The sequence below is a fragment of the Hippopotamus amphibius genome, chromosome 1 (genome assembly GCF_030028045.1).
Source record: "Hippopotamus amphibius kiboko isolate mHipAmp2 chromosome 1, mHipAmp2.hap2, whole genome shotgun sequence".
NCBI classification, from domain to species: Eukaryota; Metazoa; Chordata; class Mammalia; order Artiodactyla; family Hippopotamidae; genus Hippopotamus; species Hippopotamus amphibius.
Genome location: NC_080186.1, coordinates 45921179 through 45940266, shown reverse-complemented (window position 1 = coordinate 45940266; position 19088 = coordinate 45921179). Strand labels below are relative to the sequence as shown.

General features: G+C 45.0%; 1 protein-coding gene across 1 annotated transcript in view; it reads left to right on the top strand.

Moving 5' to 3' along the window:
• The first annotated feature begins 6854 nt into the window (after window positions 1–6854).
• DHCR24 (24-dehydrocholesterol reductase) overlaps window positions 6855–19088 on the top strand; it is a 39773-nt gene continuing 27539 nt past the window's right edge. The window contains exons 1-2 of the mRNA XM_057712007.1: window positions 6855–7271; window positions 11097–11252. Of these exons, the coding sequence (XP_057567990.1) occupies window positions 7041–7271; window positions 11097–11252 (387 nt within the window). The 5' untranslated portion in view covers window positions 6855–7040. The remainder of the gene's footprint in view (window positions 7272–11096; window positions 11253–19088) is intronic.

Below are 19088 nucleotides of genomic sequence, written 5' to 3'. Positions count from 1 at the left end.
TCTTTTCCTTAAAAACAGCATCCTGCATTGTATAAAACTTAGACTCTGGGAACTCCCTGGTGGTCCAGTGGTTAGGACTCTGTACTTTCACTGCCAAGGGCGTGGGTTAGATCCTGGTCGGGGAGCTAAGATACTGCAAGCTGTGTAGTGCAGCCAAAACAAAACAAAACAGTACAAACAAACAAACAAAAAAACTTAGACTCCATAAAACCTGGAAGTATCCTTGTTGATACAGGTTGCTTGTTAAAATAATAATTTGACTATATTACTCTGAAATTTTTAATGGTTTTTCTGGCCCCCAAGTGAAGCCCAGAATCATTACCGTGGCCTGGCTCCTGCCTGTCTCCTTCACTCTTCTTGTTCCTTAAGCTCCAGCCACACAGGACTTCTTCTTGTGGGTCCTCCCAGGCCCAAAGCCTTCCTTCTGGTAGGCTATTTCCTCCATCTTGACCAAGTCTCACCCCCAATTGGTGCCCGGATGATGTCTGTTCACTTTTCAGGTTTCTCAGGCAAAGTATCCCTTCTCCCTTAGACAAGATCTTGTTAAAATGAAGATTCTGATTCTGTAGGTCTGGGATGGAGCCTAAGATTCTGCATTTCTACCAAGCTCCCAGGTGAATCAGGTGCTGCCAGTCTAAGGATGACATTTTGAGTAAGAGGCTCTGGACCTCATGAAGTCCTTTGCCTTACTACCCTATGTTCCTCTACTGTGCAACTTGTGTACTGTGTTAAAAAAAAACATGTATGATAATGAAAATTCACCGCAACTTTGTCCATCATAACAAAACTTTGGAAATAAATGTCCTTCAATAGAGGACTGATGGGACTTCCTACATGGCACAGTGGGTAAGAATCCGCCTGCCAATGCAGGGGACACGAGTTCGATCCCTGCCCCAGGAAAATACCACATGGCGCAGAGCAGCTAAGCCCGTGTGCCACAACTATTGAGCCTGTGCTCTAGAGCCCATGAGCCACAACTATTGAGCCCATGTGCCGCAACTACTGAAGCCCACGCGCCTGGAGCCTGTGCTCTACAACAAGAGAGGCCACCACAATGAGAAGCCTGCACACCACAAGGAAGAGTAGCCCCCGCTCGCCACAACTAGAGAAAGCTCGTGTGCAGCAACGAAGACTCAACACAGCCAATAAAATAAATAAATAAATAAATAAATTTATAAAAAAAATAATAGAGGACTGATTAAATAAATTGTCACACACACACACACACCCCTGTACACATATGTACAAAACACACACATTGGAATACGAGGAAACCATTAAACACATCTATAGCCTATGGTTCCGCTTTTATAAAGCAGATTGTAAAGCTCATGTTGAGTTGATCTTGTTTGGGAAATAATGTACGTATGTGTATGTGGACCCAGTGGTACGTCTAGCAGGATGTTCACGAACATGGGAACTTCAGTTGTCTCTGGAGGATGAACCATTTGAGGTGATCTTTTTACTTTCTTTTCTGTGCTTTTTTGTATAGTTTTGATTGTTTAGAAGACTATATCCCACACGTACAAAAGCAATAAAGCTATTTTTACATAATATAATGTTATATATATTAATCTCCTTTTAAAAAATATTGCTCCTCCTAAATCATCCATGCCTTAGGAAGGGCTAATTTGTCAAATTGATTCATTAACCTCTTGAAAAGAAGACAACAGTGCCCTAAAGGCAAAGGATCAGGAAATGGACTCTGATGGCTTGTCTACTACTCACCCCAATGATGTCCACGTATCATTCCTTTGCACCAGACCCCATGACCAGAGACTCACTGTTTCAGTCAGTATAACAGAATGCTATGGACTGAGGGGGGCTTAAATAACAGATGTTTATTTTTCACAGTTCTGGAGGCTGGAAGTCAGATCAGAGTGCCACCACGGTAGGGTTCTTGGGGAGGGCCTTCTTCGTCCGCAGGTGGCTGCCTTCTCACTGCATCCTCACGTGGCAGAGAGAAAGAGCTCTGGTCCTTTCACCTCCTTCTAGGGGCAATAATCGCACCATGATTAGCTCTTCCCTCATGACCTCATCTAACTCCAATTACCTCCCAAAGACCCCACCTCCTAATACTATCACATTGGGAATTAGGGTTTCAATTTATGAATTTGGGGGGACACAAACATGCAGTCCATAGCATTCATCGCATTCATCTTTTCTCCTACTCTGCCCCCAACCTATCACTTTACAGTTGGCCCTCCATATCCACAGTTCTGCAACTGCAGATTCAATCCACTGGGAATCAGGTAATAATGTAGTATGTATTTAGTGAAAGAAATCTGCATATGAGTGGACTCGTGCAGTTCAAACCCATGTTGTTCAAGGGTCAACTCTATATATGTGTGTGTGCGTGTGTGTGTGTGTATATACAACTCTTCATGTTCTAACATAGTACCCTATAATTCCTTATCATAGCACTTAACACATTGATTCGTTATTGCCTATTCATTTGTCCAGATCCCCCACAATGATCTGTCAGGACAACGACTGTATCTAGTTCACTACTGTATCCCCAATACTTTGCACGATTCCTGCACATCAATAATCACTGAAGGCTGCAGAATGGTTAATTTCCATCTAAAATTGATTCCCCTTCTCCCCCAGGATGTTGCTGTATCTGATGGCGCACCTGGAACTGTGGCCACTCTGGCCATTATCACGGAAGTCAACCCGGGAAAGACAGAATAAACAGAAGACAGGAAGAACCGTGTTTCAAGATGTCATAGAGCCAATGACTTAACCAAGTCTGAGACAACCTACACTCAGACTTCTGGCTATATGAGAGGATAAACACCCTTGTTGTTGCTGCTGTTTGAGTTAGAAAACATCACCAGTGAGAGACTGAGTGGACGAATGAATCCGACCACTAGCAAAAGAAAACCAACTCCTCCAGAATGGTGTTAAAGTCTTGTCCTGGAGACTTCAAAAACTTCTTACTGTTCTTAAGACGCTCAAGGTGATAAGACAACAAAATCTTGCTTATATGGAAGTTAGCTTATTGCGGTTTTCTTGATAAACAGAGCTTTTAGGCGAAAGCTGCACTTTGCAAGGAAAAGGAATCTCTGATTAGGGCTTCATTTAAAAACAAAGATAATATTCTTGGAGATGTTTCAGAGTTAACACACATTCAGTCCAATCTCCTAAGTGTTAGCATGTGTAAGCATAACTTGGAGACTTTTTAAAAAAGCTGACTCCTGGCCTCACCTGGGGACATTTAGACTCAGTGGGATGTCGTGGGGGCCAGGAATCTGCATTTTAGCCAGTAATCTGATGTGGATGGTTTCAGATCACAGTTCAAGAAACCCTGTTCTAAAGCTTCCACTTTGTGTCTCTAGAATCTAACCACAAGAAATGGTGTTTTACACAATAATCAAGGGAGAAAATTCAAGTGATGGAAAAATCCAGAAGATGGGAGCCATATATGGGCTTCTCTGTTTACCAGAATAAGACACTGATCAGGCAAGCCTCTCAAGCTTTCTCTGTTTGAATGTCCCCATTTATTAAAAAAACTCGGATTAACAGTTCTCTACATTGCCACCCCTCAGACTGGTTGTAAAGACCAGATGATCTCAGTAGCTGTATTGTACAAATATAATAAAATGCTCTGTTAGGACTTTGGTGTGTACTGAGCTCCTTAATAAGTAAAATTATTTGTGTTTTTTTTTTTTTTTTTGGCACACGGGCTTAGTTGCTCCGTGGCATGTGGGATCTTCCTGCAGCTGGGATCGAACCCGTGACCTCTGCATTGGCAGGCGGATTCTTAACCACTGCGCCACCTAGGAATCCCCCTATTTGTGTTTCTTAGGCTCTATTCATTAAGCAAGAAATGTGGACTCACATTTTAGAAAGACTGCTACATGGTCAAACTGTAAAAGTGATTTTGCTTAATTTCCAGTTCACCTGAGTTCTTATTAACCAGAACATCCTATTCTTAGGCATTCTAACTAGGTTTTCATGTAAATAATATACATTTATTAACAATAATTCATGAGTAGACTCCCTATCAAAGGGAGCTTCCTTCCTTGAGCTTTCAACAACCTGCAGAATTGGAGAAAATATTTGCAAATCATATATCTGATAAGGGATAATATCCAGAGTACATAGAGAACTCTTAAAACTTAATAACAAAAAAACATGGGGCTTCCTAGGTGGTGCAGTGGTTAAGAATCCACTTGCCAATGCAGGAGACACGGGTTCGAGCCTTGGTCCAGTAAGATCCCACATGCTGCGGAGCAACTAAGAGCGTGAGCCACAACTATTGAGCCCATGTGCCACAACTACTGAAGCCCACATGCCTAGAGCCTGTGCTCCACAATAAGAGAAGCCACGGCAATGAGGAGCCCGAGCACCACAACAAAGAGTAGCCCCCGCTCGCCACAACTAGAGAAAGCCCATGTGCAGCAATGAAGATCGAAGAGAGCTAATAAATAAATAAATTAATTAATTAAAAAACCCCAAACAACCCAATTCAAACTAGGCAAAGGATTTCAATAGATATTTCTCCAAAGAAGTTACAGGAATTGCCAGAAAGAACATGAAAAGACGTTCAACATCATTAATCAACAGGAAAATGCAAATCAAAACTACGAGATACCACCTCACAACCATTAGGAAGGTTACTGTCAAAAATCAAAAGAGAAAGCAACAAATGTTGGTACAGCCATTGTGGAGAAATTTGGCAGCTCAAAAATTAAACACAGAATTACTATACGATCCAGCAATGCCACTTCTGGGTATATGCCAGAAGAATTAAAAGCAGGGTCTCAAAAAGATATTTGTACACCCATGTTTATAGCAGAATCATTCACAACAGCTAAAGCACAGAAGCAACCCGTGTCCATGGATAAGCAAAATGTGGTACATAAAATGGAATATTATTCAGACTTAAAAGGGAAGAAAGTAATCAATATCAAAATTAATAATGAGGTATTTTGCATTCTCTTTTTTGTACTTTGAAATACAGTGTGTGTTTTATACTTAAAGTATGTCTCAGTTTGGACTACCCACATACCAGTAGCTAGTAGCTATCATGCAAGAGAGTACAGGTCTAGACGATAAATTTTTGAAGCCCGATGCAAACAGCCTCTCACTATGTTGACTTTGACCTTTACTTGAATGTTTGGGCCTCTGCCTACATTCATTTATTGGTCAGCAAACACTGGTGTGTCCACTATGCACCAAGCATTATGCTAGAAAGTAGAAAAACAAAAGTGTACGTTTTTATCCTAAAGCTCAGTCTGTGAGTGTGAGAGACACCCAGAGATGATTATGAAATCATGTAAAAGAATTATGACATCCGGACTTCCCTGGTGGCACAGTGGTTAAGAATTTGCCTGCCAGGGACTTCTTAGGTGGTGCAGTGGTTAGGAATCCACCTGTCAATGCAGCGGAGGGTTCCATACCTGCTCCAGGAAGATCCTACATGCCGCGGAGCAACTAAGCCTGGCGCCACAACTACTGAGCCTGTGCTCTAGAGCCCTCAAGCTGCAACTACTGAGCTTGAGTGCCACACCTACTGAAGCCCACCTGCCTAGAGCCCACGTGCTCTGCAACGAGAAGCCACTGAAATGAGAAGCCCGCACACCACAACAAAGAGTAGCCCCCGCTTGCTGCAACTAGAAAAAGCCCGTGCGCAGCAACGAAGACCCAAAGCAGCCAAAAATAAATAATAAAATTAAAAAAAAAAAAGAATTATGACATAGACACACTCTATTTTATGAGCATCTGAAAGGGGAAGGAAGTGCTATAAATGTAGTTTTCGAGGTGGCCCTGAGCTGACTTCAAGGACCTGTAATGTTAGCTCTGTGAAGAAGATGGGAAAGGACACTCCAGAGGTGTCAGCTTGAGCAAAGGCCTGAAATGAGGGATAGTGGGGCCCCGAGAACCTCCAAAGAGTGCCTGTTAGGGCAGAGATGAAAGAGAGTAAAGTGGGGAGGTAAGCAAGGCCAACTGAAGGCCCTGGCAAGTCATGCTTGGCATCTAAAATAAAAAATCTACACTTCCTAAAATTTCAGAAGTAACTGTCTCTCTATAGGATTGTGGTGGAATGCAAAAGACACTGAATTTAAGCTTTGGCGGGGCCGTCTGCTTCCGCTCACCATCCTGCCCCAGGGCCTGCAACACCGCCTGGCACAGTGGGCTTAGAAGTTTACAGAGCCAGTTACTTCCTTCAGTCCTTCCCCCCCAGTCCTCCCCTCCCACTCAGCAGAGCGGGAGAGGGGGAAGGGCGCCAGCCCTGGCCTGCGCTCCTTCAGTCCTCTGGAGTTCCAAGGCAGGCCTTCGCCCTTACGGGATATCTCCTCATCTGTGAAGCTGCCTCCCAACTCCCCTGCTCTGGACTGTTGTGTAACTCAAATGAATTTACAGAAAGCTTCTCGAAAAATGAAAAGGTGCACCTGGTGGCCCTGACCTGTGGTGATCAAAGCCAGGTTTCCACCCTCCCCGGCCGGGGCCCGCATCCTCGGCCACGCTGCAAGGTGACCGACCCAAGGCGCGGGGCGCCCCAACCCGACCTCCGGGGAGGTACCCGAACGCGTGACCGCTTAACGCGCCTCTCGGGGAGGCGCCACCTAAGGAGGAGAGGGAGGGGGTTGCAGCCGAGGGGCGACTCCTCAGTCCCCAGGGCCGGGACGACCGCCTCCCACCGCCTCCCACCGCCCCCGCTCCGCAGTCGCGGGCGCAGCCAGGCACCATGCACCCGACTGACGCCCGGATCCCCGGCCGCCCCCTCCCAGCGCGTCGGCGAGAAGAGGGTGGAGCGGGCTGACTCCCGCAGCCAATAAAATCAACGGGTTCCTGGTCCGATCCCCGGCGCGGCTCGCCATTGGTCGCCACCCGGGTCTCGGCCCACCGAACCTTTGAGGCCCGGGCCAATCGCGAGGAGGCGAGGGGGTCCAGCGGCTGGCGCGCGAGGAGCCGGGCGCAGCGAGCGGGGCGCGGGGCGCGGGGCGCTGGTGGCGGCGAGCAGTGGACGGCGGTGAGTAGCGGCGCGAGCCGGCATCTCCTGCCCAGCGCGGTGCGCCGCAGGCTCCACCATGGAGCCCGCCGTGTCGCTGGCCGTGTGCGCGCTGCTCTTCCTGCTCTGGGTCCGCGTGAAGGGGCTGGAGTTCGTGCTCATCCACCAGCGCTGGGTGTTCGTGTGCCTCTTCCTCCTGCCGCTCTCGCTCATCTTCGACATCTACTACAACGTGCGCGCCTGGGTGGTGTTCAAGCTCAGCAGCGCGCCGCGGCTGCACGAGCAGCGCGTGCGGGACATCCAGAAGCAGGTAAGCGGCGCGGGTGGGGCGGGAGCCGGGCGCTAAGTGGTGTGCGGCGCAGGGGAGCCCGGGCTTCGCGGAGGCGGTGGCGTTTGAGCGGGGTTTGAACTAAACAGATGTGATGGAGGGCGGGGGGAGTGCTTCCGGAGAGGGAACCGAGTAAGCAGAGGCGTTGAACGGAACATTGCCCCGACATGTATGGAGCGTGCAGAGTAACGTGCGGGTATCTGGAGGGATGTAAAGAATCCTAAGATAGAGTAGGTGAGCCACGCTCAGGTAGCTCTCACCAGGCCCAGCTGATTTCAGAAGAGGAGGGGCTTCAGGGAGGTGCACCTGGCGCTGGAGACTGGGAAGTAGAGGGAATGATTGGGCGAAAGTGTGAGCATAGGAGGAGAGGGGCAGAAGGTCGGAAAGTCAGTTTGGAGCTAGGTTGGGGAGGGCCCTTCAGTTTGGAGTTTACTCTGTAGCATGGAGGAGCTTTCCACGTGCTTAGAATAGAGGACTAAAATAAGAAGGTAGCCCCACACCAGGGTGGGGAGCCTCGCAGACCCTGGGCCAGGTGCTCACTCTTGAGAAGGCAGTGTCCACCTCCCAGGAACTCTGTACGTCCTCCCCCGCGTCAGCGCCCGCAGAACTGTGCCCCTGCTGTGCCTCACAGCGGAGCCTCCTTCACGGCCACGGCATGGGCATCAGGTCTGGGCATCAGGCCTGGGCAGTTTCTTGGCTCCCTCTGCCCCTCCTTATGTTCCTCTTTTACTGGCATCAGGTTGCAGAGAGCTTCTGTTTCCTGCTGCCACCCTCGCCACAGGTGCAGCAGCCTCCATGTTCTGTTTGCTGCTGGCTGGGTGCTGCCGACAGGAGCGTGAGGATGGATGTGAAGAGCCATCCCTGTGAGGGATAGACCTTGGGGGGTGGGGTGGGGCGGGGAGGGGACGCAGGCAGCATCTGGAAGCGCTTTACTCGGGTCAGTCACAGCTCCAGGGCCCGGCCTACCCTCCCTCCCAAATGCACCCTGTTTTCTAGTTCTTTCTGTGTGTTCGGATTCTCAGTTTACCTGCTTGTCTCCGCCATCAGAGTGTGAGCTCCTTGAAGGCAGAGACTGCTGTCCGACTCCCCTCTGTCCCATGGGCCCTGGCCCAAAGCAGCTCAGTGAGCACTTACGAACCTTAGCTACACTAAAGGGCTCACTAGGGACAGGAAGACAAGGGGCCTTGCGAGACCGGCCCACTGCCCTGGACCTGCCATGTGCCACAGCGCATACCACTGATGGCCGTTATTTCTCATTCTCACAGCAACCCTGATAGATTTTTTTTTTAAACTTTTATTTGCTTTGTGTGTGTATCTGTGGCATTTATTCCCGGGCCATAAGTTTTTGTTTCTTCAGTTTCTTCTGGGGTATCTTTTTCTTCCATGCAACCTCCTCTTCTGGGTTAGGAACAATCTGCTCTTTCTCAGTAAGGGTCATCTCAGTGTGGCAGGGGGAGCTCATGTATGGATTCATCCTGTGCTGCATCTTGGGGGCTTTGTTCACGTGGATGTGCTCGATGACCAGAGAATCTACATCTAAGCCCTTAAGTTTACCATTACTCTCTGTATTTTTGAGCATGTGCAGTAAAAATTCAGTCCTCTCTTTGGGCCACTGACCCTGCATCCAGCCCCACGGTTTGACCTGGGTACACCTACCAACTCCACCACTGTAACAACGGAAGGGCACACGTTGCTTCTGTAAAGTGACATCCTGCAGATACTTGGTGACTTTTCAGATACGCACACCCTTCGTGGCCTGGAATGAGTGTTCTTAAAGTGAACCCGAAGATTCGAACCTCTTGATTTGCATGATTTTGTGGGGTTTCCTGGGTCAAGTGAATCCTGAATCATTTTTAGGGGTCACCTCAGGCCACTTACCAGAAAAGTACCACCCTGGTAGGTCTTGTACCTGTTCTACAGGTGGAAGATGATGAGGCTGAAACTGTAAATCATGATCCCAAGATGATATAGCTGGAACCCAGGTCAGCTTGATTTCAGAGCCTTAACTCTGGCATTTCTTCTTTCCCAACCCTTTCATTCCACCCTGGAGGTCTGGTTCAGTCCCCTCACGCCTGGAATGTGGTAATAGCTCCCTGACCAGTTGCCTGTTTCCTGGGCCAACCCCACCTCTCCTTGGCCTAGCCTTTGTCGTAAGGGCGACGGCTCCACAGGATTGCCTCCTTACCCCAAATCTTGGTTGGCTCCTGTCAGGATTCAACCCAACTAATGTTATGGGCTTGATCGCCTCCACATTCACTTTGTGCCCCCGCTCCCCCGCCTCCCATTCCAGGCTGCATGCAGCTCTCCCAATCCATCCTTTGCACCTCGGGGCTTGTATTAAGTCAAGGTCTGCTTGGCCATCCCTTTACCCCCTGTTCACAGGAATCCCTTCCTCAATAACACCCCTCTGCTTCGCATGGCACCCTGGCCTCTCCCATCGCAGAACAGTTCTTCCCCACATTACACTGTTTACCTGACCAGCTTCAATGCTCCCTCTTCAAGGACTCTTGGTTGCAAGTGACAGAAATAACTCCAACTGGCTTGAGCAAAACGGAACTTTACTGACCCAGGTCTTGAAAAGTCCAGGAGTAAAAGTGACTCGGACATTACTGGATCCAGGATTTGTCCCCAGCTGCCATCTCTTGGCTCTGCTTTCCTCTGAGTTGACTTCATTCACAGGGAGGCCATCTCCCTGCAGAGGCCCCAGCAGTTTCTGGCTTACATCCAGCCAGCCTAGCAACCCCGGTGAAGTAAGAGGGGCTCTTCTGGAGTCAGTCGTAATTGGCTTGCCTTGGATCATAGGCCCGTCCCTGAACCGGTCACTGTGGCCAGGAAGATGGAGTCAGACCTCAGTCATGCCCACCTCCTGGGGCAGGGGGGAGTCAGCGTCACCCAGACCAAAGAAAGATGGGAGTGTTAGAAGCAGGTGAAGAGGACATGGATGGTCGCAGGTCACAGCAACAGATATCCACCTCCCTGCCCTTGTGCAGGGGGAGGGGATGCTTCCTCCCATGTTCCTGAAGGGCTTGTCATCTCCTGGGCCATTTGTTCTCTGTGTTTTGTGCTCTGGTCACTTACAGCAGAGGTTTAGCAAAAGTTCCTCTTTCCAGTGGCTTGGTGGGCCTCCCCTGCCTCTTCTGTCTTGCTCCGAGTGATACATGCATTAACACACACAGGTGCTTAGAACAGGGCTTGGCACATAATAAGCCTCAGTAAGTGTTGGCTGTTATTCTGTTGAATATTAATACAAGCCCATTTATCCTTCCAGGACTGAAGTTGCGTAGTCCTGATGGGCTGGGCTCTTCAACAATTGTGTAATCTTGGGCAGGTTATTTTGTCTGTCATTTTCTTCATCTGCCAAAGGAATTTGGTCATCCCAGCCACCTGGGGTTGTGAGAATTAAATGAGAAGACACAACATGTGCTGACACAGCGGTGGCAGCTAGTAAATATTTATCATTTGTGGGGTTGTTATTATTACCACTATGAAACCTTTCCTGAACTTCGTAGTTAGAATAAAAGTTTTCAAAACACTTTGATCCTGTTCTCTAGCTCTTCACTGTGCTCTGTGGTGTGGCAACACTTTGGCTTTTCTGTTGGCCTCACTAGCCTGGGAGAGGTCAGGGGATAGGGCCAGTGGACGTTTCATCATTCCGCTCCCCCCTGGTGCCTGGAAGGATTCAGGACCCCAGTAAATGTTTGCTGACAAGCGAAGGCATTGTTGCCAGCTCCCTCTCCTGAAAGCGGGGCTGTGACCCGCCCAGGAGATCCCTGGAGGGGCCAGCTCAGCCTCTTCTTGTGTCTGAAGGTGCGGGAATGGAAGGAGCAGGGCAGCAAGACCTTCATGTGCACGGGACGCCCTGGCTGGCTCACCATCTCACTGCGGGTTGGGAAGTACAAGAAGACACACAAAAACATCATGATCAACCTGATGGACATTCTGGAGGTGGACACCAAGAAACAGGTGAGAGTGGCATGCTTCCCTGGCTCTGGGAGTGGGTGGGGCACTGGCCCTAGTGCAGATGACTCGTGGGGAGATGATTTTAGCCACAGGCATCCCAGAGTGGACAGGACCAAGGCCCTTGGTCATGAGAGAAGACTCTGTCCACCATTGCCATCCTCTAGAGCCTCACAGCTTTGGAAGAGAATGGTCATAGCCCTCTCTCACAGGTGGGCAGACTGAGCGCTCAGGAGGATTCTTTATCTGCAATTCCACAGGAAGACAGGGATGGGGAAATCATGGGCAAAAATGAGAGACAAAAATGACCCTATTTACCTCTTCCCAGTAAGGAAGTATGCTGGTAAAAATTGGGCTGTGGGGGTGGCTCAGAGGGTGGGCCTTATTCCAAGCTTTCTGGGGACCCACTTGTTAATAGCATTAGATGTGTGCATACTCTCTGGCCTATCTATTATTTCTGCTTCATGAAACCGGGCTCAAGGAAAAGGGAATAAACCTAAACACAACACAGAGAGAGAGAGACATTGTATCACAGCTTTATTTTATTTTATTTTTTAAAATAAATTTATTTATTTATTTATTTATTTATTTATTTCTTAGCTGTTGGGTCTTTGTTGCTGTGCACAGGCTTTCTCTAGTTGCAGTGAGCCGGGGCTACTCTTCATTGTGGTGCACAGGCTTCTTATTGCGGTGGCTTCTCTTGTTGCGGAGCATGGGCTCTAGGTGCACGGGCTTCAGTAGTTCTGGCTCTCAGGCTCTAGAGCACAGGCTCAGTAGTTGTGGCACATGGGCTTAGTTGCTCTGTGGCATGTGGGATCTTCCTGGCCCAGGGATCGAACCCGTTGTACCCTGCATTGGCAGGCGGATTCTTAACCACTGCACCACCAGGGCCGGAAGTCCCTAATTTGAAGTTTTTAATTTTGAAGTTTTTAATTTCAGTGAAGGCCAGTTTAGTAATTTCTTTTACAGATTGTGCTTTTGATCTTTTATTTAAGAAATCTTGCCCTACTCCATGTCCCAAAGGTTTTCTCCCGTGTTTTCTTCCAGAAGTATTGTATTTTTAGGGTTTACATTTAGAACTATGATCCATTTTGAGTTAATTTCTGTATACGATGTGAGATATGGGTCCAAAAAAATTTTTTTTGCATGTGGATTTCCAATTCTTCCAGACCCTTTTGTTGAAAAGAGAATCCTTTCTCCACTGAATTGCCTTTGCCCCTTTGTTGAAATCAGTTGTCCATATACACAGGTCTGTTTCTGGACTCTGCTGTTCTGTTGATCTATTTGCCCATCTGTGTGCTAAGAACACACTGTCTTGATTACTGTAGCTTTATAATAATAAGTCCAAAAGAATGAGTTGGGAAGTATTCCTTCCTTTTCACATTTCTGGAGGAGTTTGTGTAGAGTTGGTATTATTTCTTTTTTTTAATAATTAGTGAAATTAGCCAATGAAGCCATCTGGGCCTGGAGTTCTCTTTGTGAGCAAGTTTTTAACTATAAATTAAGGTGGTGTTGTTTTTTTAATAGACATAGGGCTCTTCAGTTTGTTTCTTCTTGGCGAGTTTTGGTAGTTTGTGTCTCTAAAGGTATTGTCCGTTTCACTAAGTTGTATAATTGATTGACATAAAGTTATTTGTAATATTCCCTTACTTCCCTGTGAACATCTGTAGAATCTGTAGTGATGTCATGTCTTTCATTCCTGATACTGGTCATTTGTGTCTGCTCTCTTTTCTTTTCTTTCTTTCTTTTTTTTTTTTTTTTTGGCGTCCACTGGCTTTCACTTTTTATTTTTTTTAACATACAATAAACTGCATATATTTAAAGTGTACAATTTGATATTTTTTTTATTAGTAATGTATATATGGCAATCCCAATCTCCCAATTCATCCCCCCTCAACTCCCCACCCCCTCCCACTTGGTGTCCATATGTTTGTTCTCTACATCTGTGTCTCTATTTCCGCCTTGCAAACTGGTTGATTTGTACCATTTTCCTATATTTCGCATATATGTGTTAATATACAGTATTTGTTTTTCTCCTTCTGACTCACTTCACTCTGTATGACAGTCTCTAGGTCCATCCATGTCTCTACAGATGTCCCAATTTCATTCCTTTTTACAGCTGAGTAATATTCCATTGTATCTATGTACCACATCTTCTTTATCCATTCATCTGTTGATGGACATTTAGGTTGCTTCCATGCCCTGGCTATTGTAAATAGTGTTGCAGTGAGCGTTGGGGTGCATATGTCTTTTTGAATTATGGTGTTCTCTGGGTATAGGCCCAGTAGTGGGATTGCTGGATCACATGGTAACTATTTTTAGTTTTTCAAGGAACCTCCATACTGTTCTCCATAGTGGCTGTATCAATTTACACGCCCACCAGCAGTGCAAGAGGGTTGCCTTTTCTCCACACCCTCTCCAGCATTTACTGTTTGTAGATTTTCTGATGATGCCCATTCTAATGGGTGTGAGGTGATACCTCACGGTAGTTTTGATTTGCATTTCTCTAATAATTAGTGATGTTGAGCAGCTTTTATGTGCCTCTTGGCCATCCATATGTCTTCTTTGGAGAAATGCCTGTTTAGGTCTTCTGCCCATTTTTTGATTGGGTTGTTTGTTTTTTTGATATTGAGCTGCATGTACTATTTATATATTTTGGAGATTAATCCTTTGTTGATTCATTAACAAATATTTTCTCCCATTCTGAGGGTTGTCTTTTTGCCTTGCTTATAGATTCCTTTGCTGTGCAGAAGGTTTTAAGTTTCATTAGGTCCCACTTACTTATTTTTGTTTTTATTTCCGTTACTCTAGGAGGTGGGTCAAAAAGATCTTGCTGTCATTTATGTCAAAGAGTGTTCTTCCTATGTTTTCCTCTAGGAGTTTTATAGTGTCTGGCCTTACATTTAGGTTTTTAATCAATTTTCAATTTGTTTTTGTGTATGGTGTTAAAGAGTGTTCTAATTTCATTCTTTTACATGTAGCTGCCCAGTTTTCCCAGCACCACTTATTGAAGAGGATGCCTTATCTCCATTGTATATCCTTGCCTTCTTTGTCATAGATAAGTTGACTGTAGTTTACCTCTGGGCTTTCTATCCTGTTCCATTGATCTATATTTCTGTGTTTGTGCCAGTACGGTAGCTTTTTAGTGTAGTCTGTTTACGGTAGCTTTTTAGTGTAGTTTATAGTAGCTTTTTAGTGTTTATGGTAGCTTTTTAGTGTAGTCTGAGGGAGTCTGATTCCTCCGGCTCCAGTTTTTTCCCTCAAGATTGCTTTGGCTATTCGGGGTCTTTTGTGTCTCCATACAAATTTTAGGATTTTTTGTTCTAGTTCTGTAAAAAATGCCATTGGTGATTTGATAGGGGTGGCATTGAATCTGTAGATTGCTTTGGGTAGTATAGTCATTTTCACAATGTTGATTCTTCCAATCCAAGAACATGGTGTATCTCTCAGTCTGTTTATGTCATCTTTGATTTCTTTCATTAGTGTCTTATAGTTTTCTGAGTACAGGTCTTTTACCTCCTTAGGTAGGTTTATTCCTAGGTATTTTATTCTTTTTGTTGCAATGGTGAATGGGATTGTTTCCTTAATTTCTCCTCCTGATCTTTCATTGTTAGTGTATAGGAATACAAGAGATTTCTGTGTGTTAATTTTGTATCCTGCAACTTTACCAGATTCATTGATTAGCTCAAGTAGTTTTCTGGTGGCATCTTTAGGATTTTCTATGTATAGTATCATTTCATCTGCAAACAGTGACAGTTTTGCTTCTTCTTTTCCAGTTTGGATTCCTTTTATTTCTTTTTCCTCTCTGATTGCTGTGGCAAGGACTTCCAAAACTATGTTGAATAGTAGTGGGGAGAGTGGACATCCTTGTCTTGTTCCTGATCTTAGAGAGAATGCTTGTAGTTTTTCCCCATTGAGAATGATGTTTGCTCTGGGTTTGTCATATATGGCCTTTATTATGTTGAGGTAGGTTCCCTCTGTGCCCACCTTCTGGAGGGTTTTTATCATAAATGGGTGTTGAATTTTGTCAGAAACTTTTCCTGCATCTATTGAGATGATCGTGTGGTTTTTATCCTTCAATTTGTTAATATGGTGTATCACATTGATTGATTTGCATATATTGAAGAATCCTTGCATTCCAGGGATAAACCCCACTTGATCATGGTGTATGATCCTTTGAATGTATTGTTGGATTCTGTTGGCTAGTATTTTGTGGAGGATTTTTGCATTTAAATTTATCAATGATATTGGTGTATAATTTTCTTTTTTTGTAGTATCTTTGTCTGGTTTTGGTATCAGGGTGATGGTGGCCTCATAGAATGAGTTTGGGAGTGTTCCTTCCTCTGAAATTTTTGGAAGAGTTTGAGAAGGATGGATGTTAGCTCTTCTCTAAATGTTTGATAAAATTCACCTGTGAAGCCATCTAGTCCTGGACTTTTGTTTGTTGGAAGATTTTTAATCACAGTTTCAATATCATTACTTGTAATTGGTCTGTTCATATTTTCTAATTCTTCCTGATTCAGTCCTGGAAGGTTATATCTTTCTAAGAATCTGTCCATTTCATCCAGGTTGTCCCTTTTATTGTCATGTAGTTGCTTGTAGTAGTCTCTTATGGTGCTTTTTATTTCTGCCGTGTCTGTTGTAACTTCTGTTTCATTTCTAATTTTATTGATCTGAGTCCTCTCCCTCTTTTTCTTGCTGAGTCTGGCTAAAGATTTATCAATTTTGCTTATCTTCTCAAAGAACCGGCTTTTAGTTTTATTGATTTTTGCTATTGTTTTCTTTGTTTCTATTTCATTTCTTTCTGCTCTGATCTTTATGATTTCTCTCCGTCTACTCACTTTGGGTTTTGTTTGCTCTTCTTTCTCTAGTTTCTTTAGGTGTTAGGTTAGATTGTTTATTTGGAATTTTTCTTGTTTCTTGAGGTAGGATTGTATTGCTGTAAACTTCCCTCTTAGAACTGCTTTTGCTGCATCCTATACATTTTGGATCCTTGTGTTTTCGTTGTCATTTGTCTCTAGGTATTTTTTGATTTCCTCTTTGATTTCTTCAGTGATCTCTTGGTTATTTAGTAGCGTATTGTTTAGCTTCCATGTGTTTGTGTTTTTTACATTTTTTTTTCCTGTAATTGATTTCTAATCTCATAGCGTTGTGGTCAGAAAAGATGCCTGATATGATTTCAGTTTCTTAAATTTACCAAGGCTTGATTTATGACAAAATGTGATCTATCCTGGAGAATGTTCCATGTGCACTTGAGAAGAATGTGTTATCTGCTGTTTTTGGATTAATGTCCTATAGATATCTGTTAAATATTGCTGGTTTATTGTGTCATTTAAAGGTTGTGTTTCCTTATTAATTTTCTGTCTGGATGATCTGTTCATTGGTGTAAGTGGGGTGTTAAAGTCCCCCACTATGATTGTGTTACTGTCGATTTTCTCTTTCATAGTTGTTAGCATTTGCCTTATGTATTGAAGTGCTCCTATTTTGGGTGCATATATATTTATAATTGTTATCTCTTCTTCTTGGATTGATCCCTTGATCATTTTGTAGTGTCCTTTCTTGTCTCTTGCAACATTTTTTATTTTAAAGTCTATTTTATCTGATTTGAGTATCACTGCTCCAGCTTTCTTTTGATTTCCATTTGCATGGAATGTCTTTTTCCATCCCCTCACTTTCAGTCTGTATGTGTCCCTAGGTCTGAAGGGGGTCTCTTGTAGACAGCATATATATCGGTCTCGTTTTTGTATCCATTCAGCCAGTCTGTCTTTTGGTTGGAGCATTTAGTCCATTTACATTCAAGGTAATTATCGATATATATGTTCCTATTACCATTTTCTTGATTGTTTCGTGTTTGTTTTTGTAGGTCCTTTTCTTCTCTTGTGTTTCCCACTTAGAGAAGTTCCTTTAGCATTTGTTGTAGGGCTGGTTTGGTGGTGCTGAATTCTCTTAGCTGTTGCTTGTCTGTAAAGCTTTTGATTTCTCCATCGAATCTGAATGAGATCCTTGCTGGGTAGAGTATTCTTGGTTGTAGGTTCTTCCCTTTCATCACTTTACATATATTGTGCCACTCCCTTCTGGCTTGCAGAGTTTCTGCTGAGAAATCAGCTGTTACCCTTATGGGAGTTCCCTTGTATGTTATTTGTCATTTTTCCCTTGTTGCTTTTAATAATTTTTCTTTGTCTTTAATTTTTGTCTTGGCATGTTTCTCCTTGGGTTTATCCTGCCTGGGACTCTCTGCACTTCCTGGACTTGGGTAGCTATTTCCTTTCCCATGTTAGGGAAGTTTTTGACTATAATCTCTTCCATATTTTCTTGGGTCCTTTCTCTCTTTCTTTGCCTTTTGGGACCCCTATCATGCGAATGTTGGTGCATTTAATGTTGTCCCAGAGGTCTCTTAGGCTGTCTTCAGTTCTTTTCATTCTTTTTTTTTTATTCTTTTCCACATCAGTGATTTTCACCATTTTGTCTTCCAGGTCACGTATTTGCCCTTCTGCCTCAGTTAATCTGCTATTGGTTCCGTCTAGTGTATTTTTCATTTCAGTTATTGTGTTGCATATCTCTGTTTGTTTGTTCTTTAATTCTTCTAGGTCTTTGTTAAACTTTTCTTGCATCTTTTCAATCTTTGCATCCCGTCTTTTTTCAAAGTGCTGGATCATCTTCACCATCATTATTCTAAATTCTTTTTCTGGAAAGTTGCCTATTTCCACTTCATTTAGTTGTTTTTCTGGGGTTTTATCTTGTCCCTTTATCTGGTACAAAGTCCTCTGCTTTTTCATTTTGTCTATCTTTCTGTGGCTGTGGTTTTCAGTTCCACAGAATGAAATACTGCTGATACTGCTTGATACTGCTGTCTGCCCTCTTGTGGAGGAAACTATTTAAGAGGCTTGTGCATGCTTTCTGATGGGAGGGATTGGTGGTGGGTAGGGCTGGGTGGGCAAATCTCAGTAAAATTTTAATCCACTTTGATGGGTGGAGCTCAGTAAAACTTTAATCTGATTTGGTGCGGAGCTCAGTAAAACTTTAATCTACTTGTTTGCCAGTAGGTGGGGCTGTGTTCCCACCTTGTTGGTTGTTTGCCCTGAGGCCACCCAGCACGAGAGCTTACAGGCTCTCTGGTGGGGCTAATGGCAGACTTTGGGAGGACCCACGCCAATGAGCACTCCCTAGAACCCCTGCTGCCAGTGCCCCTGTCTCCTCGGTGAGCCACAGCTGCCCCCCACTTCTGCAGGCAACCCTCCAACACCAGCAGGTAGGTCTGGTTCAGTCTCCTATGGGGTCACTGCTCCTTCCCCCGGGTCCTGGTGCACACACGACGTTTTGTGTGCCCTCCAAGAGTGGAGTCTCTGTTTCCCCCAGTCCTGTGAAAGTCCTGCAATCAAATCCCACTGGCTTTCAAAGTCTGATTATCTGGGGATTCCTCCTCCCGTTGCCAGACCCCCAGGTTGGGAAGCTTGACATGGGGCTCAGAACCCTAACTCCAGTGGGTGGACTTCTGTGGTATAGCTGTTCTCCGGTTTGTGAGTCGCCCACCCAGTGGTTATGGGGTTTGATTTTATCACAATTGCACCCCTCCTACCATCTCATTGTAGCTTCTCCTTTGTCTCTGGATGTGGGGTGTCTTTTTTGGTGAGTTCCAGTGTCTTTCTTTGATGATTGTTTAGCAGTTAGCTGTAATTCTGGTGCTCTTGCAGAAAGAAGTGAGCTCACGTCCTTCTACTCTGCCATCTTGAACCATCTCCTGCTCTCTTTTCATCCTGAGCAGTCTGGCTAGGGGTTAACCAATTTTACTGATCTTCGCAAAGAACTAGCTTTTGGTTTCATTGATTTTTTTTCTCTCTCTCT